At 42.2% G+C, this 26,947-nt stretch overlaps 1 protein-coding gene across 2 annotated transcripts; it reads left to right on the forward strand.

The window, feature by feature from the left end:
• Window positions 1-21,597, forward strand: LOC128897615 (uncharacterized). 2 transcript variants are annotated; one of them, XR_008462490.1, is made up of 3 exons: window positions 161-280; window positions 959-1,072; window positions 21,483-21,597. XR_008462490.1 is itself a non-coding variant. In XM_054165770.1 (2 exons), exons 1-2 carry the CDS (start codon window positions 1-3, stop codon window positions 991-993), a joined length of 315 nt encoding a protein of 104 aa, XP_054021745.1. In that variant the 3' UTR covers window positions 994-1,339. The 2 variants fall into 2 exon arrangements, 1 of the variants encoding a protein (XP_054021745.1); XM_054165770.1 differs by lacking the exon at window positions 21,483-21,597 and having other exon boundaries at window positions 1-280; window positions 959-1,339.
• The last annotated feature ends 5,350 nt before the right edge of the window (window positions 21,598-26,947 follow it).

The following is a 26,947-nucleotide window of genomic DNA, read 5'->3' on the forward strand; positions in this document are numbered from 1 at the left end:
ATGGGGAGGGGGCGTTCTCCGGGCAGCACCGGGTCTCCGGGAGGGGGGGGGGGAAGAGGGGGAGGGGGACCTGGAGCGCGGCGCGCGGCCGGGAAGCGCTTCCGGGATAGGCGCGCCGCGCCGCACGCTCAGTGCGGGGCGCTGAGGCCGCCGGGCGCGCGGCCGGGGGAGGGGCCCGGCCTGCGCCGACCAGGCTCCGACATGGCGCTGCCCGCGCGCCGGGCTATTCCCGCCCTCGCGAGACTTGCCGAGGAAGGGGTGGGGGGTTTGAACGCGCGCGGTAAGGAGCGGCACTTGGGGGGGATTGACATCGGGGTGATAGGGAGGAGGCGTTTGGCCTTGGGATCTCTCCGTGTTGCTCTGCTCGTGTTCCTGCTCCCCGTCTTCTTACCGCGACTTTTTTCCTGAACGCCTTTAAATAAAGGCTTCTTGAGGCCGCTTTCGTCTCGCCTGTGTCCGTCTAGTCTGGCTGGCGGGATCTGAGGGTCCTTGAGGATGCTGTCGGTTGTGTAAGGCGCACGGGCAGCGTGGCAGAGGGGAGGGGAGGAGAGGCGAGACGTGAGTGGTAGCGGCCGCGCAGGTAGTGGCCGCTGCTGGGTCGCCGTGGTGCGGCGCTGCGCCGCCCGGCCCGGCGTACCGCAGCTTGCGGTGTTGGCAGTCTGGCCTGGGTGCAGAAAGCGTTGGGCTGCTAGGCGGCCACCCAGGATCTGAGCTAGACGCAACGAGTGGGAGCTCGTATCCCTGTGTAAGGGCTTCTCTCTTGGCAGAAACCTCTTGGTATGGTTAGGCGGTTTACCGAAACTTTGGGCATTTTCTGTGAAGGTATTTGTAGGCAAAGTTTACAGTATGGTTCCTATTACGTAGCAATTAATATAATGCTCGTGTGCTGTGCTCCTAGCCTACACTCTCATCATCCTGTGCCATTCCGAGTAATATTTTTGTATCCCTCTGCTTGCAGGACAGACTTCAGGCAGTTGTGATGAAACAGATTGATTCAACGTGGACTTTTCACTGACGTCAGTGAAGGCTGAAATCTTCCTTTTGAGGGAGAACCTTGCAGATGGTTCAGTGGGTGTGTGTTGATTTATTTTTTTTTTTGTCCACAGACTGGGCCTTAGTACGAGATTGTATTCTGCTTCAGTGCCTTTGTCAGCTGGTCTGAAGCATTGCCTCCCAAGTGATAAAGGCTGTGAATTGTGTTTCTCATTTCTTGTCATGTTCAAATATATATTTGTTTGGCTAGCATCTGTCTTTTGTATGTCTTTTCTTCTTTGTGGTGCTGTTTATCAGAGTCACAGAAATACCATAGCAAAGAAATTAACCAGAGGCAGATGCAGAGTTTTGCAACCATGTTCTGTCTCTCTGGTAGAAAATGGGGCAGTGCAGGAAGAAGGAGTGAAAGGAGGGGCTGTTTATCTTGTGTTGCCATTAGTGACTCCTCATCATCCTGCATATGCAGAGGCCTTGGCTCCTGTGTCAGAGATTGCAAGAAGTTAATTAAGGAATTCCTGTATTCTAATCCCTGCATCGGAAACAAGCAAAGCCTGTCTAGCGTTTCTGGAGAAGCAAGATGCAAAACCAGAAGTAAACAGGATCTTGGTGCAACAATACAGTTGTCTGACATAGTCTGATTCCTATCCTGATGCTGAAATGCACATTCCTCAGCAAAAACTCATAACTTCCAGATCTAAATGTGTGCTTTTTTAGTTAATAGTTACAGTAGCTTTATGTGGTCTCTCACTCTTTATAGAGCTGTTGCTCCTTATGCACATGCAAGTCTGTGCCCTGGTTTCCAGTCACTGGCCCTGGCTTGTTCAGCATTTTCTATGTTAACCTGTCTTCACTCATCCTGTCACTTTTTTCTTCCAGATCTCGCAAAGCAAACCTTTACAGTTTCTCACTATCTGTAATCTCCCGGAACTACACTGCAGCATGCCTTTGCCAACTAATGTAGCATCCTATGAGTGAGCTCTGTGGTTCTATTTAGCCTATCCTTTACCTTTGTTTGGAAATCATGCTTTTCCTCTGCAATGGGACTGTAATGGAAGACTATTATTTAGCAATTGCTTGGTTTATCTCCACCCATCCCACTCTCAAAGCAGGAGTGTTCCAGCAGAAATTGCAGAATCTTTGTGGTTTTCATCTGCCCTTAGTTACATTTGAGAGCAGGATTATGCTACTCACAAATTAATCAGTCTTGAAACTACACAATTAATCATAGCAGAGCCAGTGCTCTACTGAAGAGTTTAAGAGAAAAATCCTTGGGGGTTTTAGGTGCCTCATTACCCCAGAAACCAAGGATTGTGTATATTTTAACTTTGCTGAACGCATGTTTTGAAGGAGTTCATTTTATTGCTGATCTAATTCTTCTGTCTCTCTTATCCATATGATAACTATAATAATTGATTATACAGAAAGATAATACTAGGAAAGTAATTTTTTTTTAGCTGCCTCTAATGGGATTTAGCAGCTGGAAATGAGAGCTGGCACTGAGTAATTGAGGTGGTTCTTAGACAGCTGTGCAAGATCCGGTGTATCAGGTCTCCAAAATGCTTCATATTTTTTTCCTGTATTAAAAAAAAAAAAAGGCAGCAATATATGCAATAAAAAAAAAAAATCTTGAAAACCTCAGTGCTTGCAGCTCAGACAGTAACTCAGAGTAGAATGGAATTCATTGTTAAATCTAGTCCTGTAATAACTTCTAGATCAAAAGGCCCTTGGGTTTCATGTGATTTTTTAATTTATTTAATCCTTAATGGCAGTTATCACTGCCCATCTTTGAAAGGCTTCAGGTTGGGATTTCAATTCTGTACTACGTTTGTTTTTTTCTGCTTAAAAGGATAATTCATTTCTGCTCCCTCTTTATGAGCAACAGTCTCTTTAAGAGAGCTGATTTTCCTATTTTGGAAGTAAGCAATTTTCTGCATGCTCGTGCCTAAAAATGGAAGCCAGAAAAATATCTTGATAAAACGACTCTCTAGTATTCCATATGTTTTTTGTCTGAATAGTTCCTGTATTAATCAGTTCTGTTTACAAATCAAAAGTGTAAATTTTTCAATGTAAGCATTGACCTTAGACATCATCTACGTCAACCTCCATGCCAGGGGCAGAGGTGCCTCTCAGCTAGACTCAGCTGCTTGATGCCTTATCCAACCTGACCTTGAACATCCTGAGGGAGGTGGCATTCACAACCTCTCTAGGCAACCTATTCCAGTCTCACCACCCTTGTACTGAAAAAATTCTTCCTAAAATCCAATCTAAACCTACTTGCCATTGGCTTAAAACCATTCCCTTTTGTCTCATTGCTAGACACTGTTCTGAAAAGTCCCTCTCCAGCCTCCCTGTAGGATCCTTTCAGGTATTGGAAGGCAGCTATAAGGCTCCCCTTGGAGTCTTCTCTATGCTGAACCACCCCAGCTCCCTGAGCCTGTCCTCATAAAAGAGGTGTTCCAGCCCTTGAATCTTAAGAAGTCAAACTGGATTCTTTCTCCCATTATAGTGTGGTCAGCAGTGTGTCTTTTGCCACCGAAATGGTTTTATTTTATAAAGTAGAATACAGTATGTATCCTTTTGTCATAGTTACAAAAGAAGCATCTTTGTCTGATCTGCAAGTCGTTGAAGCAATTAACATCATTATAGAAAAAGCCAAAGTGTGTGTCTAGAGTAAGGACATATTTTCCATATGGAAGGAAATTATCTTGAAATGAAATCTAAGCAGAGTAATCTATAGGCCTGTGGTAATACCTTGTGTTAGTGTTGAATCCTGCAGATGCCTTCAGCAGTTGCAGACCTAAGGGTTTATGCAGAGCTCATCCACTCCAACCTCACTGCCATGGGCAGCGATGCCTCTCAACCAGGCTCAGCTGCTCCATGCCACATACAGCCTGGCCTTGAACACACTGGGGGGTAGGGGGGATGGAGGAATTCTTGAGGTGGAGGCTTATACAACCAGAGATCACAGTGAAGTCCTTTCTATAAAAATTTTAATTCTACCTACAAAATTAAATACAAACTTTTAGTCCTGCAGTTTAAACTTCTCAAACCATCTAGCTGTTCTTACATAAATTATGTGTCATTGGTTTATAAAACCACCTCACTTCTCTGTCTTTCACTGCATATTAAGGAATGTGTTCTTGGCCTTTCCTCAACTTAAGGTGGATTCTATGCCCTAATGCCAATTTCTGGAGCACAATTCAATCACTAGATTGCACATTTAGACAAAACTTTTTGGACCGATGCATCACCTTTTGTACTTTCCCGTTTGCAATAAAGCTCTCTTGACTCTATACCCAGGTTATTTTTCCATTTCAGATTCATGTCAGCCATATGATTCTTAGAGAGTAGTATAAAATGCTTAATGCTTTCACAGGGATTGTGGATTAAGAAGTTGAGTTCAACATAAAGATGTCTTGGAACTCAAAAAAGGAAAAACAGCAATACTGAAGTTGAGAAGTCAAAGTAAACCTCTGAGAAAATGGAAAACATCTTAAGAGCACTCAATGCTATTACTGTAGTTTAAGGTGGAATCTTTTCTGCCTTACGGAGTGCAGACACTGTCAGTGGTTACTCTCTATTAGGGCTACCTAACACAGTTTGAGGAACCTGTTGGTCCATATATAAATGTGTGTGTATGTCCAGTTAATGAGAAGGCATTTTCCCTCGCTGTTACCTTTTCCATGGTGTTTTGCACTTCAGACAACACTGATCACATCTGTATGTATATCAGAACACCTCAGTACGTATACCCAAACATTTTCAGTGCATGCCTTTGTGTTCTCAAGTTCAGTAAGTGAGTCTAGCAAGCAGGAACAAAGTTCTGGCACCGTTTGGGAAATGATCTTTTGACACAAGAGTACAAAACAGGCACTGGGAAGAGCACTGGAGTGAGTCCCAGTGTGCACCTTTTATTTTGCATTCACTCTCAAAGAGAAGAGATAGAGCAGTGATCATTTTCCCCTTTCAATTTTTATAATATGCTGCTTTATAGATTTCTAGCCTGTGTCTTGGAAGAGCTAGATTCTACAGAAATGCAGATCTCCATAAGCATGCTTAAAAACTCAGGAAACTTTTTCAAATGTTCTTTTGCAGCAGCATCTTACCTAGTGACAATGGACTGCAACCAGGACTGCAGTAGAGTTACTTGGTGCTGAAAAATGGATTAATTGGTAGTAACATGGAAAGTAAGTGTTGTGGCATAAGTGTTTTCAGGCTGTTTGGCATTATGTAGTGGGAGAGAAGTGAGAAGAAATGCTCTCATGCATGCCTTTATGAGCATGCATTTTTGTTGTTAGGATTTAAAGGCTTTAATAATGCTTAGTTTGTTGGCTTCGGGGGTGGTTTAAGTGACATGAACACTGTATTTATCTTTTAGTTTACATATATGATTGGTTTCTTCAGGGGTAGTTTTCTTTACAGTTAATTGACAGATTTAGAAACTAGAATTGACCAGAGCATCGAGTGCAGGAATTTAAATGAATGATGTCATTTGCTCCTTCTGTGCCAGTGCTATTGTTTGAGACAATTCTATAAAATTAGCTGCCCTTTTTTATCTTAGGTGTGACTGCGCTTCCGCAGTGAACACAATGACCGTGGTCTAAGTCCATTTTACCATTTGCAACCTACATATGTTACATAGATATAGCTAGGTTGCTAAGTATGTGATTTGTAAAATTGCTAGTAGAGAAGTTTGAAATTCTGAAGAAAAAAAAGGAGACAACCTTTGTAAATTATCATGGTGCAAGATTGCACGGGCTGTACTTGGGATGGTTTGGTGGTTTGCAGTTCATTCAAGATGACAGGAACATTTTTGCCATGATTCCTATAATCCGGTCTGGTAGTATCAGGGTGGTATTTCCAGTTCCTAGATTTGTCACTGAGGTGTGACATTCAAAAGAGAGACAGTACTTTTGAATTGTACAGACTGCTTGTCTAAACTCATCATCACAAACTGTCAGTGCCCCAGTCACTGCTCAGTGCTAGCTTATCCTGCGAACAGGAATGTGGGCAGATAAGCAGATTACCACATCAGATATGATTGCTAGTAAGAGCAGTCAAAGTGACTGGGTCAGAAAAGCTCAAATCTGTAGAAATGGAATGTCTGTCCTTATGGGAATGCAAAAGAGTTCTGTGCAACATAAAGCATTACTACTGCCTGAGAATCTAATGTTTCTTACATTCTTCCCTGCTCGTCTCTCTTTGGCAAGAGAGGCATAAAGGGTGTTAGAGCTCTGTGGTTTTTTCTATAGGGGTGGAGCAGTGTGTTTTATGATGCAAATTGTAGTGAGCTGAGAATTCCCCCCAACATTAAATTGCCAGACCAGCCCAATTGGATGCAAATAAAGCTGTATTTACAAGCAAAACTACAATCCACAATGAAATGAAATGATTATGTACAAAATACACAGGATTTACAATCTATAAACAGCACAATAACCCCTGGCCAAAAAACAGGGGAGCTAATAGCTTCTCCTCTCCCTGACCCCCTTCTTACCCCCCCAATCACAAAGGGACAAGTGAAAGAGCAGAGTTGTTAGAACTTAGCCAAAACAATGCAGCCAAGGTCAGCAGAAGCCAGCACAGCACAAAGTTAGTATCTCCCAGAGCAGGGAGAAATGTAATGAAATACAGCAAAGACAAGTGTAGAGTCTGGCATCTGGGAAATAACAATCCCACGTGTCAATATAGGTTGGGGACTGGCCTGTTGGAAAGCAGTGTAGGGCAAAGGGACCTGGGAGTCCTGGTGGAGAGAAGGATGACCACAAGTCAACAACGTGCCCTTGTGGCCAAGAAGGCCAATGCTATCCTGGGGTGGATTACAAGTGGAGGTTGAGAGGGGTTCTCCTTCCCCTCTGCCCTGGTGAGGCTGCATCTGCAATATTGTGTCTAGTTCTGGGCCCCTCAGTTCAAGAAGGACTTCAGGGAACTGCTTGAAAGAATCCATTGCAGAACCACAAAGGTGATGGAGTGGAACTTCTCCCTTACAAGAAAAGGCTGAGATAGCTGGGGCTCTTTAGATTGGAAAAGAGGAGCCTGAGGGGTGACCTCCTTATAAAGATGTGGAGGGTGAGTGTTGGGAGGATGGACCCAGGCTCTTCTCAGGGATGTCCAATGATATTCCTCTTGTCAAGGATCCTTTTCTCAGGGATGTCAAATGATGTCCAACTGCCCATTGGAATGGGCTGCCCAAGGAGTTGGTGGAGTCACCATCACTGGAGGTGTTTAGGAGGAGACTTGATAGGGTGCTTGGTTGCATGGTTTAGTTGATTAGGTGGTGTTGGATGATAGGTTGGACATGATGATCTTGAAGGTCTCTTCCAATCTGGTTTATTCTATTCTATAGGACAAGCAACAATGGGTGCAAGCTGGAACATACAAGGTTCCACAAGAAGGTAAGGAAACAGTTTTTCACTGTGAAGGTGACAGAACACTTGAAGCAGGCTGCTCAGAGAAGTTGTGGAGCCTCCTTCACTAGAGACTTTCAAAACCCACCTGGATGTGTTGCTGTGTGACCTTCTCTAGAAGATCCTGCTCTGGTGGGGGGGGGTTGGACTAAATGACATTTGGAGGTCCCTTCCAATCCCTAACATTCTGTAATTCTGTGATTTTGGGGCAGCAGAAAGATTGCTTTAGTAGGGCAGCTCTTGTGGAGATGTCTGCACAGAGGCTGCAGTCGTGTCAGTACATAAATGGGGTTAGTAGCAAGAGATTAATGTAATTTATGACATGCATGTGTTGCTAGGTAGTATCAGAGGATTTTGTCTCAAATCACTTGCCAAAACATATGATTTCTTGGACCTTGAAAAGGAAGCTAAGGTACATCTCCATAATTAAATAGTTTAATGTGTCTTGATTATTGATTGCCAGTTTATGATTATCTTGCTAGTACTGCATGACACCTTACAGTCAGAGTGTTTCTCTTAAGTCAGAAGCACCTGCAAAGGAAGAGTATGGTTCCTGAAGAACAGTGGTAATTCAGGGAGAGTTGAGGCCAGGATGTTTTTTAAGTCTCAGCTTGTGCTGCAACATACTATTGAACTATTTCCCTTGGTTCTTGAGAAGCTAAGACTTAACTCTGAAGAAAACTGTGACTGCACTCACTGTGCCAGGCTCCCACCTCAGGAAAATAATCAGTCAAGCACTGAACTCCCAGAAGCCTGTGAAATCTACAAATATTGTAAAATATCTCATGATAATCTAAGCTCAAAGCAGAGCATGTGAGAGTGTTAGTGGTTCTCGTGGTCATCATATAACCTCAGTCCTTGTAATACTGTGTCCTTCACTAGCCTTGGCAATAAAGACTATTGTATGCAGCAAGGAGATTTTACAGAGCCCTTTCAAATATGTCTCATGTGGAGCTGGTTTGTCAAAATCATACCAGGTCATATGTGGCATTTGAGTTGTTAGTAAACTTGCTTGTTGAGTTGCATTAGTTTCCAAGTGGAACTTCTTTCATCTCCAACTAGCTGAAAAGCATTGTTCCTTCTACCTGGTGCTATGGTCAATAGTGGCAGGTGCTTCCAACATGCCCTATGTGATTTTCCTCTGACTGAAGTGAAATGTAAAGAGAACTAATGCAAAAATCCATTTTCTTACATCCGTGTCTCTGCTGAGGTCCTTTTGCCAAGCTGCCACAGTCCTTGGTAGCAACTTTAAAGCAATCAGGTATCAAATACCTGATTCTGTCTTGATCCCCACACCACAGGTTGTTTGGGAAAAGCTAGTTAGAGGACCTAATATAAAGCATATGAAAACTGGAAACAAATTTTGCTGTCAGGAGGCAGAATGAGAGGACTGTTAAGACTAGTTTTAAGAAATTCCAAGTGGTCTGTGCGTAAGTCTTCACTGAGACACTTGTAATAAAGATTCAAGACCTGCTCTCTTTAAAACTAAACACTCTTCAAACTTGGTCTGCCATTTTTCTTCTTAATGAAAAGCGGATTCTCTGAATACAAGATATTATTGCTACTGGGTTTGTGTAGAAGACTTGAATTTTATAGAATTGGGCAACTATTTTAAAATCCACAAATTAGATACTTTCGTATTGTTTAAGACTGTCACAATCTAGCCTTGTGCATTTTTGTCTGCAGAGGTTAGCAGAGCACAAAACCAAGTTCTGATTAACCTTCTGCCAGGTACCGCAGAAGTAAGAACATGCAAAAGGAAAGAAAGAATGACAGCAGTTCTCCTGTGCTGTGTGACCAAGCAAAATTGGGGTGGGTGGTTTCCTTCAGGCAAGTAGTTTGAAAAGCTCAGCAAAGTTCACAGAGGGGAAGGAAAAAGAAAAATAATAAAATATTGCTGAATATAGGATGTATCAAAGAGATATAACTTGGGGAACAAATACCTTTTAAATAACCCCCTAATCTGACACGTAGCTATCTACTGGAGAAATGGAATGTCCTTTCCAGGCAAGGTATTTAACTTTCTGTCAAAGTCTGTGGCAACATCATAGTAAACAGAGAGATTCCAAGTTAAAAATAATAAATATGTTCATTATTGTGTGGAAAATAATGGAGAGAGAAATAATATCAGGACAGTAAGTGAAACAATAGACAAGTTAGGGTAAATATTTCACTGGTCATTAATGACAGTGCCACTATAATGAATCATACTATTTTTTTCAGCCTCTCTCTAGACTTGTGTTCTTCAAACACACATTCAGTGATATGTAAAGTGAGGTAGCTACTCATTTCTGAGCACAGATAGCTATGCATTTTTAATTTATGTTGCCAGAAGAGAGCCACACAATCCCTTATTGCAATAAACTGCAAAAGCACATTCTTGACACATAGCATTTTTCACCTCAGTGAATGATGGCACTGCTGTTGAATACTGTGCTTTGAATATCTGTGGATATCAAAGGTTTGTCTACCTCGTCACCAAGAAAAGGTTTTGTTTCAGTGTTTACATATGCCTTTGAAAATGTACCTTCAGCAATGTAATAGCTGAAATGATGTTATTAATCCTTGGAAATGACCCCACTCCTAAAGTGTCACTCAAATTTATGAGGCTATATTGCAGCTGGTTTCAAGTGAAAGCCCTTCAGTTTTACAGTAATTAGAAAGTACAGGGAAGTTTAAAGAAATAACTGCTTTTAAAAATTACCCTTCAAACCTCAGAGGGTCTGCTACTTGTTAACATTCAAGCCAAGGCAAAATTATTTGTGCTTTCTTTGGCAGAGGAGCTAATCCTTATGCATCATTTGTGTGGGAAGGCAGCCAGATTCAAAGCATAGACAAAACTCTTACCAGTGTCCCTGGGGTGGAGGGTTTGCAGGGCTCCTGGCTCTGTGCCTTTCTTAGCAACACCATAAATCTTCCTGGTACCCATCAGCATAGGGGAGAGTGAGGCTGATTTTTACCTCTTCTATTTCCTATCATTTCAGTCTTTCAGCCAGAAGAGGTGTCTGCCAAGATGTACATAGAGGGAGCTGGTATCCTTCCAGATGTGAATTTGTGCTATTGAATTTTGCCATCCATGCAGCTTCACTCAGGCAAAAATGCTACTAAAGTCAATAAGCTTGCAAGGACTTGCAAAAGCTGTGTGTTTTGTAGTTGGGCTTAGTTTTAAGAATGAGGCAGACTTTAGGATAATAATCAAATAGGACAAGCATTGGTTATTTTTCAAGTAGCTATGGACTATCAGCCCTCTTCCTCTGTAATCGGGGGGCCACCAGGCCCCCCGGCCTTTGTCACCACCACCATCACCCAGCATGCACCTTGAGGACTCACCAGTGATGAGAAGAGGATCCCTCAGCCCAGATGGGCTCAGCCTGGGGGTTCTGCCTTTCCTAGGGGTGATTAAAAAGGGGAGTGGGTGAGAAGGGCCAAGTGGCCACACCTGGGGTGGGAGGAGACTCCAAGAGAGCTCAGGTGCTCTGGGAAAAATGAGGCAGGTAAGGGACTTTTAGGGTGTCAGGTAATGACAGGACTAGGGGGAATGAAAAAAAAAAATGGAAATGGCTAGATTCAGATTAGATGTTAGGAAGAAATTCTTCACCATGAGAGTGATGAGACACTGGAGCAGGTTGCCCAGGGAGGTGGTAGAAGCCTCATCCCTGAGAGTTTTTAAGGCCAGGCTGGATGTGGCTCTGGGCAGCCTGATTTAGTGTGAGGTGTGCCTGCCCATGGCGGGGGGGTTGAAACCGGATGGTCCTTGAGGTCCCTTTGCAGTTTAGGCTGGATATTAGGAAGAGATTCCTCACAGAAGAAGTTATTTTCCATTGGAATGTGTTGCCCAGGGAGGTGGTGGAGTCACTGTCCCTGGAAGTGTTTTAATCAGAATGAATGAGGCACTTGGTGCCATGGTTTAGTTGATTAGATGGTGTTGGGTGATAGGTTGGACTTCATGATCTTGAAGGTCTTTTCCAACCTGGTTAATTCTGTGATTCTGTGAACTATAGAAAAAAACCCAAATATATAGCCTACAGCAATTAAGTCTTAAACCCACCACAGCTGGGTTTGTTTTTAAGGAACACTCTTAATCTAACATAGCTGGAAGACAGATGTTGGTGTACATAGGCTCAGACCCTTAATATCTGAGAAGAGAATCAAGAGAAAGACATACTTAGTGAAAAGGAAATTAAGCATATGTATCTTTCATGCTGCAGGTATTTTTTTTCTGGACTTCCATCACTTATCACAAATTTTTACTGTGGTGTGTTTTTTGGTTGTTAATGGCAGGATCCTCAGACATCACAGAAACCCATACTGTCCATTTATATTTCCATTTAAGTCCTCTCAGTTGTCAGTGTAAGCTGAGAGTATTATCTAGATTTTATTATGGCAGGCTAATACCCCTGAAACCAAGGGACCACCCAGAATCTTTCACAAGAGCAATACACTCATTAAAGACTGTTAATAGACCAAGACAGCAGTTTCCAGGTCAAGGTTATCAGAGGCTAAATTGCTTGAAGTTTGATTCCATGTAGCGTGAGAACAGGAAGTCTATAATTAGGTCTGTTGAGATCACTGTGCATTTGCTCCCATGCATACAGTACAATAACCTGTCGTCCTAACTCAAATGAAGTCTTTGTCAGCTCAGTTTAGGTAAATGTTTGCAGGGTGAACTTTGTAATTAAAATTTGAATGGTAGTTTCAATCTAAAATCTTCGTTTTATGCATATAAATTTCCCCAAACTCTTGGGGTTTTGCCTGAATTACGTCTTTGTCTTTCTCATCTTTGATTGTCTAGGTTATTTTGGCCTTCCAGTATCTTAAGAAGGCCTACAAGAAAGATGGGGAGGGACTGTTTAGGGTGTCAGGTAATGATAGGACTAGGGGGAATGGAATAATAATAGAAATGGGTAGATTCAGATTGGATGTTAGGAAGAAGTTCTTCACCGTGAGGGTGGTGAGACAATGGAACAGGTTGCCCAGACAGGTGGTAGAAGCCTCATCCCTGGAGGTTTTTAAGCCCATGCTGGATATGGCTCTGAGCAACCTGATCTAGTGCAAGGTGTGCCTGGCCATGGCAGGGGTGTTGGAACTAGATAATCCTTGAGGTCCCTTCCAACCCTAACAATTCTACGATTCTATGTTTTCTATGTTACACTTGAGCCGTGGTACAGAAATCTCCACTCCTCTGCAAACTTCCTGTATGAATTGTTGTTCCTGTGCATTTCTTGCTGGTTTCTGCAAGGCCTTCGCATTTTGCCAAGTTATGTTAGATCCCAGTTCTGTTTGCTCTGCAACTATTTCTGAGGTAAATGTAATGGGTTATTAATATTGATGTCTGCTAGCTGTAGGAGTGTCCCTACACTGACATGTGATAGCATGTAGGCACTTAATACGCTGCATTTGTAGTGGTGAAGAGCAGGGTCAGAGTGCATGCAGGGGACACTATGGGCTGAAATAGCAGCATTTAGTATCTATTTAACACTGGCAAAAATAACTATACAGGATGTTGTGTTTATTTTTAAACACTGTGAAAAGTACCTGCCTCAGTAACACCTCTGCATCTTCAGTGACACCAGAGCATTCATAATACCTGTTGCCAAGTCATGAATTTAGCTTATAAATGTTGAAGCAATTTGAATTTTCTCTTACACTTGATTTTGCCAGTCCAGTTAAATATAGTTATATTGAGATATTTGCTCTCCAAGATAAAAATCACCTTTGTTTTGCTCTTCAAATGTACATTTAAAGCAGGCAATTTAGCTCATATACTATGATTACTTCCTCAACATTAAACTGCAGAAATGTAGTTCCTAACAGATCTCCTATTGTAAGCAGATAATTAAATGGGTAATTAGAAGCATTTTTAGTCTGTGTAATTGTGCAGCCTATAATTTTTCATAGTAATGTGATTAATTTTATCTAAATTTATCCAACATACATCTTTCTAACAGTTTAATTTTCATATCTAGCAGATACCACCTTCCCTGAATCACCTTCGTTTTGTGAGATGCTTAATTATTCACAAGGCTAAACAGACCTATCAAGAAGATTCACAGCTTTATGTGAGTACCCTTTACTCACTAAAATCCTTCACAGGACTTGGAAAACATGCTATCCTGAGGGCTGAACTTCCCCTGCAACCACCCAGCCCTCATTTTATAGATAGGGAGCAATTCCATGGTCATTACTTCCCAGCAAAAGGAAGCAAGCATCCATGAAAATGGATGGATCTATTAGCCATGTGTATCTTTTTTCCACAGCTTTACAGAAAGCACAGAGTTTTGACATTTCTTCCCATCATGGGCTTCTGTATGTTCTCTGAAAAAAACCTCTGCCTTTCACTACCCATGGTAGTCTCCAGTAGTTTTATTACAAAAGTGCTGCATGAATCTAAAACAGTGCAAGTTTGGCTCAGCTGAATCGACTTACATAGAATGAGCAGCCAATGAGTTGATTGTATTACATGAAAAAAAACCCCAACAGTTATCAATTTTCATTTAAAAAAGATCTTTTAAGTAAGTTTTTTAGAGATTAACATCCATATTCTGATGAAATTGTAAGGTGAACACAGACAAGAAATAGCTTATATGTTAACATATATATATATAGTACCTGTCTTAATGTTTTAACACAAATATTCTTAATGAGAAGGTATTTCTTAAGTGAACATCACACAATCACAGAATTGTCAGGGTTGGAAGAGACCTCGAAGATCATGGCCAGGGAATCTCACACTAGATCAGGTTGCTTTGAGGCCCATCCAGCATGGGCTTAAAAACCCCCAGGGATGGAACTTCCACCACCTACCTGGGCAACCTGTCGCAGTGTCTTACCACCCTGATGGTGAAGAACTTCTTCCTAACATCCAATCTGAATCTACCCATTTCTAGTTTTTTTCCATTCCCCCTAGTCCTATCATTACCTGACACCCTAAAAAGTCCCTCCCCAGCTTTCTTGTAGGCCCCCTTAAGATACTGGAAAGCCACAATAAGGTCTCCTTGGTTAACAATTCAAATTCAAGTCATGTAGAATGATGGGCCAGATTCTGTATTTAGCCTAGTGTAAGGCTCCATCAGAGAGCAAGGTGGGCAAAAGTAACTTGGTGCTATCACTATGCTGTCTGATTTCTAGGCTTGATTTGATCTGCTGGCTGCAAGCCACAAAGCTCAAGGATTTCAAGTCAAAACTATAAAATTCAGGTTCCATGTAAGAAAAAGTAAAACTCAATAGAGCTTGGCACTAATGTCAAACACTTTTGCAATGGGGTCAAAAATCACTTTTGCTTATATTTTAGATAACTCATTGAAGTGAACTGTGAGTCCCAGAAGAGAAGAAAAGGCCATGCATGGGAAAACAAAATTGTTTCAGTCATGACTCTCCAAAAATGCCTTAAGCTCTGTGCCAGCTGCTGGCACACAACAGAATTCCCCATGCCTTTGATACTTGTGGATGATGTTAGTAAATGTTCTGATTCTTCTTGGCTTTACTCAATTTTTCAGTCTTAGGATAAACCATAGTAGATAAATGTTGTGCCATTTCTTTGTCCAGAGGTCATTTTCTCTCCATATTAGGAAATCTGTGGTTGGTTTGTTCTTCCATTGCATTATGTAGTGAAGCAATTGGATCCATCTTAAGTACTGTAATTACTTCTTTCTTTTTTTTTTTTTTTCTGATTTTAGTGTCACATTACTTCCTACAGAAAGGTTTCTTTCCATGTTCTTTCTAATTGTATGGGTTTAAGCTGACTGGCCCCACTAGAAGGAACGAGGGACTGGGCAAGGAAGGGGTCTACCCCCCACCCCACAGTGGCACGGTGCCAGCTAGATCATGTACTCTACATCACGCTATCATGCTCACTGCATGACAGGGGTTGGCCAGGGCTTATGGGACTTAAAATATATTCTATATCATGTCAAGGATATGAACAAGATAAGAACAATTTCTTTACCATGAGGGTACTGGAACACTGGAACTGGTTCCCCAGGGAGGTGGTTGGGTCCCCATCCCTGGAGATATTCAAAGTGAGGCTCAACAGGGCTCTGGGCAACCTGATGTCACTGCAGAGGGGCTAGGACTAGATGACCTTTGGAGATCCCTTCCAACCCAGACTGTTCTATGATTATAAAGTTTCCTGTTCCAGGTTTCTGTGGGTTTTCCCTGGCTTTGATGTTGGAGTGCAGCATGGCTTTTTTTGCTATTTTGTTCCAGTTTTGGATTTTGTGGCCCATGGATGGGTTTGAGTTCTGTTGGGTTTTCCTGTTGCTGTATACAGTATTATTTTTTTCCCATTTTCTTCTGTGTAATCTGATATCCCTACAATAGAACAGTAAATTGTCCTTACCTCAACATCTTTGGGTCCTTTTCCAGGGCACTAATCCACCATATCACTGAGAGACTGAAATCTTGAATATCACCTGAGGAGGTATCAAGGAGGATTGAGAAGAACAGTAGGTGAGAAGTTAGCCAAGTTTCCAGTGAAAGGAAGAAGCTCAAATACCAGCCTCCAATATATGTTGAGAGAGACATCTCTTGGAAATTTGCAATGTTTGTAGGCAGGAAAGATTTTTTTGTTTTATTTGTCATCTCCAACAGTTCCTTGGTAACTAGATTCCCTTCTTTTGCTTTCTAACAGTTTATGACTATTCTGACAAAAACTGGAAACATAACTAAATAAAAAATAAGGTTCTTTTTAATAGTGTATTTTGTCCACAAGTAAGGGGTAATGAACTGTAAGCTCTGAGACTACCAATGATGAGGTCTACAAGAAATTTGTGACGCAGACAAGAAGTATGATCAGCACATTGTTTCTTCGGCATTCTCTTCCTTTAGGGAGGGGATGTGTGAAATTCTCAGCTGCTAGAGATCCGAGAAAAAGGGAGCACCATTAACAAAAAGATTGGTGTAAATAGCTGATAAGTGCATTTTCTCAACCCAGGTTGTGTGGCTTTGCCAATTCAGAGTGCTGGCTTTGTATGAGGTTTATGATTAAGAAAGAATTTAATGACACGTTCTTACTGTCAGGTGTTGATAACACTTCTGTTAGAGTCCAAAACTGAATTCAGAACATGTTTTGGTGCAACATCACCCCTACAAAAATAAACCAAACTCCCAGCACATCGCATCTGAACAGCATTGTGACTTGTGCACGCAGGGCTGTCAACAGATTTGAGTCAAATTTCTTTCTCGGTTACCCAGTTGAAGTTGGAGATTTATCACCGCTTTGGCACACACACTTCTGGACCTTCTCCTGCTGGCAGTCTCTCCCGGTTCTAGAAGTATGTGATGTGATTGCCTCTCGCTGTAAGGAGACTTCAAGTTGTGGATGTGTGGTAGTGTTTAGTGACTGAACCTGCAGTGATCAGCTGAGTCCAATTCTTTCATTGATATCTCAGTCCATTGTGCATGGCATCACGTCCACATGACAAATCTGGAACAGAGCTGGCTTTTCTGCTGTCATTAACTTTGGTTCATGACGATGTTTCAGTGAACTGCCAAGCTCTGCAGTAGTAATGAGATAAATATAACCAACTGAAGTAACAACACAAGTGTAAGCAGCAACTCTATCTTGCCATTTCAACTTTACACTTGGGAAAAGGAATGACTGTTCTGAACAACTATCACAGCAGTTGCTGATATGAGCCTGAGCTGTTGATGTTGACAAGGTTTCCAAAGGAGGCTTACAATGTCCCAGTGGATTTGCATTTTATATACCTCAGCTTGTAAATGGTTGGAACTTCCTTTTGGCATTACAAGGGATCAGCAGTAAACAGGTTCCATAAGCCAGATTCTCTCTTGCTATAATTGATGCAATGGACTTTTCAGATTATCTGACCCAAAGTGCACATTTAATCTTTTAACACTATTTTTTTTTAGTTTATATTAGTGAAACAGCTTTCTCTGGTTTGCCTTAGATTTATATTTATGTAAGTATATGAAGGATACAGAATTGGATTCCTGGAAGTGACTATCAAAGAACTTAGTGCTGCAGAAAAAGAACAAAATCGTGCTGGAAACATTCCTGCTTACCAAAGTCAACTGACCCACGACCGATTCCAGTCTGTCCTGCCATTATACACCTTATGCAACTCTATTGATTCCCTAGTGTAACTAGGAACAAAGTACGTTCCCTACACCTTTAAGGGACCTTAACACAGCAAATTAGCCTTAATGTGTGTTAGTAGTACATCTGCAGCCTATATGTCAAATGCATCTGACTTTTTAATGTACTTCCTCTGAGGGTGAAGTTGCAGATAGTACTGGTGTATCTGTAATTATTCACTCAAGGGTAACACCTTCTGTGTTATGCTTGCTACCATTGTGCATTAATCTACTTTGCAGTTTTATGTCAGATACCTTTTTGAAATCCAAGTAGATTATGTCCTTTAATCACTTTGCCCAGTCTGTGTTCCTTGTGATCTCATCTCTTATTAATATCTTTGGGATCTTGCCTACCACCAAGGTCAAACTGGTCTATAATTTCCTAGCTCCACCCCAGGCCTTTTTAAAGAGGGTTATGTTTGCATGCCTATGACCCTTCAGTAGCTGCCTCTTGTTCAGAAAGCTCTGAAGAATTTTTCACCTAGTTTCTCTGGGTTTTGAATTCAGAAGTTTTCTAGAAGTCCTGAAAATGATGCTTTGATTTAGTTTGCCCCAGAGCATTATCCTGTACACCTGGACTCCTTGCTGCTAGAACATTTCATTTTCTGGGGTCATTTCATCTTAGAACCATAGAATCAACCAGGCTGGAAAAGAGCTCAGAGATCTTCAAGTCCAACCTATTACCTAACACCTCATGACAACTAAACCATGGCTTCAAGTGCCACATCTAATCCTTTTTTGAACACCTCCAGGGACGGGGACTCCACCACCTCCCTGGGCAGCTTCCTACATCATAGCAGTAGCTCATTTCATTTTTCATTTATCTCCTTATGGTGTGAGGTTTATAATACTAAAGTCTCTTCATATTTTTTTCTTTTATTTTTTACTTTTGTGAGTATAGTAAATCTTTTGCTATTGAAGTGTGGGCAGCATGCAGGATTGCTTAGTCTATTTTTGATCAGATTCTACTTTCACATATGGAAATCCAAAATAATTCTTAAGAAAGCAGGAAAAAACTTCTGCTAATCCACTGAGAATGGAATCATACCTGTGTCTGGCACTCATTGAATCCTGTCATCTTTGTATATACCTATCAGGTTAGGTAGATGTTCCTTAGTGGCAGGACTATTTGATTTTGTAACCTTGAACAACTCCAAGCAAAAGCAAAATGAAATAACACCACAGTAAAGAGCAGAATACACATTACAGGATAAAGTTGGTTGTGATGAAGAAAAGTCGTCAGACAAATAATGATTCAGTACATTCTACAAAAAGGTCATTGAGATGCTGGAGCATGTTCAGAGAAGGTCAGCGATGCTCATGGAGGGTCTGAAGTACATGGCCTGGGAGGAGTGTCTGAGGGAGCTGGAGTTGTTCAGTTGGGAGAAGAGGAGGCTGAGGGGAGATGTGATCACTCTCTACAACTAACTGAAGTGAGGAGGGGGCCAGCCTCTTCTTGAAGACAAGCAACAGGACTAGAGGAAAAGGTTTCAAGCTGCGCCAGGAGCGGTTCAGGCTGAATGTTAGGAAATATTTCTTCACAGAGAGGTTTTTCAAACATTGGAATGATCTGCCCAGGGCAGTGGTAGAGTCACCAGCCCTAGAGGTGTTTTAGCAGTATGTGGACCTGGCACTTAGGGACATGGTTTAGTGTTGACCCTTCAGTGCTAGGTCGAGGATTGGACTGGATGATTGAAGTCTTTTCCAACTGGATATATTCTGTGATTCTTTAGGTATATACTTAATCCAGAATGAAGGAATTACATTTGCATGGCTGAAAACGAACTGTAGAAAGTGAATTAACTATACAGCATCCTCACCAGTGGCTTCAACAGAAATGCAAATAAGCAAAAAGACATATCAGCTGCAAAGACAATGCATGTCAGAATTAAAACCAATGCTTTTAGTTAGGCTTGACTACCATAATGAGTCACAGGAAGAAATTTTGACTTTGTACTGTCAAGCATACGTGTGATATGACAGTAAACAGGAGACTGCAGTGGAGGTTCTGTTTGGGACTGTTTCATGGGAACAGAAAATACATTAAAAATGAAGCACTGGACATTTTTCCTTTTGCTATTTAAAACTTTTCTACCCTTGTAATTTATGTCAGTGGTATGACTAGATAGATTTTTACTTGTTTCTGATCTGGATTCTCTATCTGAGAGAGATTGCCAATTCATTTTGTATGCAAAGCAGTGGACATACAAGGCATAGAACATGCCGCTTATGTGCTGTCAGCATTCTCTGCATGTAGCATAGCTTCAAAGGCACGTCACAAATTAAGATCATATGTAACACGCTCTTGCCTTTGCTGATGCTGGTAAGATTTACCACTAGTGTTATAGCTTTTTTGCTTGTTTTTAGAGCCCAGCCTCTTCATGATGAGCATACCTACATGACTTGATCAAGGCTACAGTTTAATGGGCTGCTGAAAAACTCTGTCTTTTTACCAGCAGTAATTACTATTATGGTATGGAAGGCTGCGTGAGTGGTGATCTCAGAACTTTCAGTAAGAGGGAAAGTCTTTGAGAGGAGTGGGTACTTCCAGTGGATCAACACCAGGAATATTGCATCTAGTTCTGGGCTCCCCAGTTCAAGAAGGCCAGGATCTACTTGAGACAGTCCAATGGAAGGCTACAAGGATGATTAAGGGACTGGAGCATTGCCATATGAGGGAAGGCTGAGAGACCTGGGGCTTTTTAGTCTGGAGAGGAGAAGACTGAGAGGGAATCTAATAAATGTATAAATATGTATGAGGGAAGGGCTGGGTGTCAAGAAGGAAAGGACACCCAGGTGTTCCTCTGCTCAGTTGCACCCTGATATAGGACAAGAGGCAATGAATGTAAACTACAGCACAGGAAGTTCCACCTCAACATGAGGAAGAACTTCTTTACTGTAAGGGTCACAGAGCACTGGAATAGGCTCCCCAGAGAGGTGGTAGAATCTCCTTCTCTGGAGACTTTCATGGTCCGTCTGGATGTGTTCCGGTGCAACCTGTGCTAGATTATGTGGTCCTGCTCTGGCAGGGGGTTGGACTCAAAGATCTGCAGAAGTCCTTTCCAACCCCTAACATCCTGTGATCCTGTGAAGACTTGGTATGTGGCTGGTATCACAGGCAGAAGTCTAGCTTCCGCATGCATGCTATCATTTGGAGGAGCAAGGACTTCAAAGCAGGAGCAGGATCCATCTGACAAAGTATGATAAGGGTGTGTTCAGCAGGCTTCAAACCTCATGAGGACAGCTTGAAATTGGGTAAGCTAGAGAAAGTTTATCATAACTTACAGATAACTGAAGGCACAAGAAGCGGTGGGGAAGTAACAGCACCATGGGGAGAGTCTTGTACTCTCTGAACACACCATGATGGAGTCCATTTCAAGTGCCTGAATACCAACATATCCTGTATGGAAAACAAAGAGGAGAAATTAGAAGTCTGTGCACAGTTGCAGAGCTGTGCCTTTGTTGAGACATACATGGTAAAATAATTTATATGACTGGAGTGCTGCAGAGATGGGCATAGGCTCTTTAGGAAAGACCAGCCAGGAAGGCATGTGGTCTGTGCCCATGGCTAGCAGGGTGTTGAGCCAGTTGAGAGTTTGTGGGTAATGATCAACAGATGTTTTCACCATGACAGTCACCAAACTCTGGCACAGATGACCGGAGAGATGGTTGGGTCTCCATTCCAGGAGGCTCAGAACTCCACTGGGCACAACAACAATTTTGAATCTGCTTCAAGCAGGGGCTTGGACCAGATGACCTTCAGAAAGCCCATCCAGTGTATGCTATTCTATGATTAAATGAACAGCAAATATACAGTGTTTAACTTGATGATACTTCTATGTTTAAACTGATTGCAAAGGGCTCACACACTTAAGCTTAAGCGCAGGCAAGAAGCGTGACAGAGCTGAAACCGAAAGCCCTTTTTCTAGTTTATATTTCCTGTTAAATAAAAGAGTAGCTGTAATATTTTGTCTTTCCTTTGCACAGATACAAATGCCCATCTACAAGGGAAGAGCATCAATAGTTATATTCTCTTGGGAAGCAGAAGGAAGGGAATAAATTCTTCACCTTGACAAAGCACAAAGTAATAATAGACCATGAATTCGTGGAGCTGTTTTGATGTCACAGCCAGCAGAGGGCAGGAGAAACTGCAGAACAGGCTACCTGCACTGGTTTGTTCCTTTATTTTATAGTAAGGAAGAACTACAAAAGAAAATAAACAGCCTGGATTTTACAAAGCTATCCAGATAGAAAAGGTAAAATCCAGGTTAATGCCTAATTTTAATACACTTGAACTGGTCTAGCACAACTCGAGTCCTGCTTCTGGGGAGGAATAATAAACTGCACCAGTATAGGGTGGGAGATGATCTGCTGGAGGGCAGCCCTGTGGAGAGGGACCTGGGAGTCCTGGTGGATAACAAGTTATCCATGGGACAGCAACATGCCCTGGTGGCCACGAAGGCCAATGGGATCCTGGGGTGTATTAAGAAGAGTGCGTCCAGCAGATCGAAGGAGGTTCTCCTCCCCCTCTGCTCTGCCCTGGTGAGACCTCATCTTGAGTACTGTGTTCAGTTTTGGGCTCCCCAGTTTAAGAGGGACATGGATCTGCTGGAGAGGGTCCAGCAGAGGGTTACAAGGGTGAATAGGGGACTGGAGCACTGCCTTATGGGGAGAGGCTGAGAGACCTGGGGCTCTTTAGTCTGGAAAAGAGAAGACTTAGAGGGGATTGAATAAATGTTTATAAATATCTGAAGGCTAGGGGGCAGGAGGCAGGGGACAGGCTCTGCTCACTTGCTCCCTGTGATAAGACAAGGAGCAATGGATGTAAGCTGCAGCACAGGAGGTTCCACCTCAACACAAGGGGGAACTTTTTTACTGGAAGGGTCACAGACCGCTGGCATAGACTCCCCAGAGAGGCTGTGGAGTATCCTTCTCTGGAGACTTTCAAGGACTATCTGGATGCATTCCTCTGTGACCTGAGCTAGATTGTATGGTCCTGCTCTGTCAGGGGGCTTGGACTCGATGATCTCTTTGGGTCCCTTCCAACCCCTGACATCCTGTGATCCTATGATCCTGTGAACTCAGTCCTCTGTGGACTTGCACAGTAGTCTGAATGGCTACTTTATGCAGTTATATGAAATTAATGCAAATTCTCACCCAAATCTCATCTGCTTTGCCATCTGAGAAGTTTATGGTTTATAATACATACAGGCAGAGTCCTGGCAATGATGTAAAAACCTTTTCAAGCAGCTCTGAAGATGTGGAAATCAGTCAGCTGAAATCATTCAAGCAGCCTACTCTTCAATTTTTCCCTCAAGCAAAACCACAAATCAGAGGGAAAGGAGGAAAAAAGCAACAGAGACTTCCTCTGAGACATGAAAGATCTGTTCGCAGAGGCTTTCCAATCCATACTGCTTCAGGAGCATACATCTCACTCATGACTTAGCTGACCTTGCCTCTTTTGAATACCACATCCATCATTGTAAAGCTGAACACTCTTCGTGTTGGATCAGGTATGTGAATTTACCCTTCCATCCAAGACAGTGCCATGGCAGTCTCCCAGACTAATAAAAATGCTGAGTATTCATAGGGTCATAGAATTGTTTCAATTGGAAAAGACCTTTAAGATCATCAAATCCAACTGTCAACCTAATACCACCATAGCAACTAAACCATGTCCAGAAGTGCTGTGTCTACATGTTTTTTGAACACCTCCAGGGACAATAATTCCACAGCCTCCCTGGCCTGGCCTGCCTATTCCAATGCCTGACTACTCTTTCAGTAAAGGAATTTTTCCTAACATAACCAATCCGAGCCTCCCCTGGTGCAACTTGATACCATTTCCTCTTGTTCTATCACCTCAAAGGAAAAGAAAACCAGAATTAACCAGGTTGGAAAAGGCCTTCAAGATCATCAAATCCAACCTATCACCCAACACCATCTAATCAGCTAAACCATGGCACTAAGTGCCTCAGCCAGTCTCTTTTCCAACACTTCCAGTGATGGTGACTCCACCACCCGCTTGGGCAGCGCATTCCAATGGCCAGTCTCTCTTTCTGTGAAGAATTTCTTCTGAACATCCAGCCTAAACCTCCCCTGGTACAGCTTGAGTCTGTGTCCTCTTGCTCTGTCACAGGTTCCCTGGGAGAAGAGACTGATCCCCTCCTGGCTACAACCTTCTTTCAGGTTGTTGTAGAGAGCAGTAACATCTCCCCTGAGCTTCCCCTCTCCAGGCTAAACACCCCCAGTTCCCTCAGCCTCTCCTCATAGGGCTTGTGCTCCAAACCCCTCACCAGCCTTGTTGCCCTTCTCTGGACACGTTTGAGCAACTCAACATCTTTCTTAAGCTGAGAGGCCCTTGTGGAGGCTGAAGTGAAGCTCACCTAAATCAAACTTAGAAGAAAGTGAGTTTCCACCAAAAAATGCTATTCATTCCTACAGAAGCTGCCTGGATACTCTGAATTTAGAAGAAGGAGGGCTATTGTGTGCAGGATAAAAGGCAGGAGATGGTGGATCACTGTTTCCTCTGACTGTAGTGTTTGGTGAGAACTAGCTGACATGTGACCAGTTTGAAATTGCTGCCAATAAAGAGTTAATTCAGTTTGGCAGAAATTTTTGTTTTGCCTCAAACGGCTTTGAATATTCATTCCCTTCATTTTCAGCCCTGAGTAAATAAATACAGGAGTTTTCACTTGGTAATTTATGCAGTTACCTGTGTCATTTGCATGAGATGTAAGCAGATAAAAGGATTGAACAGAGGACAGGGATTTGATGGGGTTTTTTAATTTTTTTTTTTCCCAAGTAAAAAGGAAAACTGCTTTTGGTAAAAGAAAATAACAAACATTGTTTGTCACACTTGAGGGCAACTGGTACAGTGTTTGTCACTGGATCCTTGCAATCTGATCTGTTTCTGCCACTTGTATCCTGTTTGCTAGAAGAATGCAGAATTAATTTTCCTCCCTAAAGACAGAGAAAACAAATTAATTTGAAACTGAATATACATTAGTGTGGGGTTGTTGGGTGTTTTTTTTGTTCCCCCTCAAGAGAATCTGAAAGATAAGTAGAAAGCAGGCTTTGGGAAGAAACATTTGCACCATAATTAGAGCTGACAAGACCCAAGTGGTAGATATTGGTAAACTTTTTGTTTTACAAATCTTTTATGATGGTCTAGCACCTTTTGCATCAGATGCTGATTTTGCATACTTCTGGGATCACCTAAAACAAATTTTGTCTCATCATAGCCAGTATTACTATAAAAACTGAAATAACTATACTAGGTAGCCTCCAGTTTTAAGACTATTCTTAAAAAATAGCCTTGATTAGGTGAGCATAAACAATTCTCTCCTGGAAGAATATTTCTAATTCAGTGCAGCCAAAGTGATATGAATTTCTTCTATCGAAAAAAACTCTGAGAAAGTGCAAGAAGGTCTCTGAGACAGCAGTATCTTCAATTCTTTCAGAGACCCTCTAAGGAACCACTGTCAGTGGTTCAACTGCAGTTACTCAGTTTACCATGAATCATAGAATTGTTAGGGTTGGAAGGGACCTCAAGGGTCATCTAGTTCCAACCCCCCTGCCATTGGCAGGGACCCCTCACACTAGATTGGGTTGCTCACAGCCACATTCAGCCTGGCCTTAGAAACCTCCAGGGATGAGACTTCTACCACCTATCTGTTGGCTTCCCTGATCCAAGTATTACTGGCAAAGAATCCAATATGCAATCTGCTTTATCCAGTTCTTCGTCATAATAAAGCCAATTGTGAAACAGTAAATGTTTGTGCTGCCCCTCACTTAGAATCTTGCATCAAAATCTTCTGATGGCTCCACAGCTGGATACACATAGAAGGCTCAACCTTTGCATAAAGCAAAGAAGAACAGGGTAAGGGATGTAACAGAGAACTAAAGGAAAGAAAGAAAACTCAAGAAAAGGAACATTTACTGAGGTGAAGTAATTCTGATGTTTATTTTTATTGAAAGCAATAAGCCCATACCAAGCCCATCAGAGCTTGCCAGTTGGTAACTTTTCTGTCTAGCCCTTAAAACTGGACATATTATGAATCCAATATGTAACAAATACTTTCCTATTAGTGCCTCATCATGCTGCTTTATTTTCCTGTAGGCCCCAAGGCTCTGTTTCTGAGGTTATCCAGAGACATAGTTGAAGTCCCATCCCTGCAGATATTCAAGGTGAGGCTTGACAAGGTTCTGGGTGAACTGATTGAGTGGAGGATGGCCCTGCTCACTGCAGATCCCTTCCCACCCAGGGAAGTAAGTACTTAAAATAGGACAAAAGTCAGCAGGCATTGGGAAAATATGTAACAGAACTTTTAATGATTAAGTGTACAGTAATGTCAGGACACTTCAGATCGTTCAGAGCCTAAGCAGTGCAAAATGAAAGGAGTCATCACTTGAGGTGTTTTGTGCAATAGATACACAGGGACAAAGTCTTCTGTCTCAGGCTGTTAGGAAAAAAAACCAAACACATTTCAGTAGTGAATACTGCTTAGGACAGAGCAGAATTCCCTTCCCGTCCCTCCCCCCCCCCGCCCCCGATATCTATTTCCTGCTTCTAACATAAGCAAGTATTGCCATTGATCCTGGAATTCTGAGTTCACTAAGCAAGGCAATAGCAGTGAGTTAACTTATGAGACTCACAGACATGGATTATGCAGCTTTTTTATATGTTCTACAACTGAAGTTTTCCAGAGGTGGTGTTCTATGAAATTACACTGTCTCCCTCTAGTGACTACTTCTGTCTCTTACCTGAAATTTAAGATGAAATTTTCAGGGATTGGGCATCTTTTACATTTTATATTGCAGTCAGACCTAAAGCCTGAATTTTCACAGGTGTAGCAGTATATTAGTACTGATGTATATAAATGTATCTATAATACAAGTCTAGCACACATTTATGCTTTTGAATTGCTTTGAAGCCAACAAATTTGATGCAATAGAAGATCTTGACATGCTGGTTGAGTGTGCAAGAAAGAACTGTACGAAGTTTAATGAGGCCAAGTGTAGAGTCTTGCAGCTGGAAACATATAAATCAGGAATGAAGCTCAGGTTGGGAGCCACCTGGCTTGAGAGCAGCACTCTGGACAGGGACCTGTGGGTCTTGGTAGACAAAATGCTCAACATGAGTGAACAGTGTACTGCAGTGGCAAAGAAAGCAAACAGAATGCTGAGCTGCATTAATAAGGGTATCACAAGCAGGGATAAAGATGCCATTCTCCCACTCTACTTAGTGCTGGTCAGGCTACACCTTGAGTACTATGTACTGTTTTGGTCCCACTGTACAAGAAGTATGTGGACAGGCTGGAAGTGGTCCAGAGAAGGGCCACAAGAATAATTAGAGGACTGGCAGACCTGTCATGTGAAGGAAGGCTGAGAGAACTGGGTTTGTTCAGCCTTGAGAAGGCTTAGGGGAGACCTCATAACCATGTACAAGTACA

This window comes from Dryobates pubescens, chromosome 12, assembly GCF_014839835.1.
Source record: "Dryobates pubescens isolate bDryPub1 chromosome 12, bDryPub1.pri, whole genome shotgun sequence".
NCBI classification, from domain to species: domain Eukaryota; kingdom Metazoa; phylum Chordata; class Aves; order Piciformes; family Picidae; genus Dryobates; species Dryobates pubescens.

Coding starts and splice junctions, on each gene's coding strand:
- LOC128897615 (XM_054165770.1), top strand. CDS start 1: ATGGGGAGGGGGCGTTCTCCGGGCAGCACCGGGTCTCCGGGAGGGGGG. Junction 281..958: donor GGGGGGTTTGAACGCGCGCG/GTAAGGAGCGGC, acceptor CTCTGCTTGCAG/GACAGACTTCAGGCAGTTGT.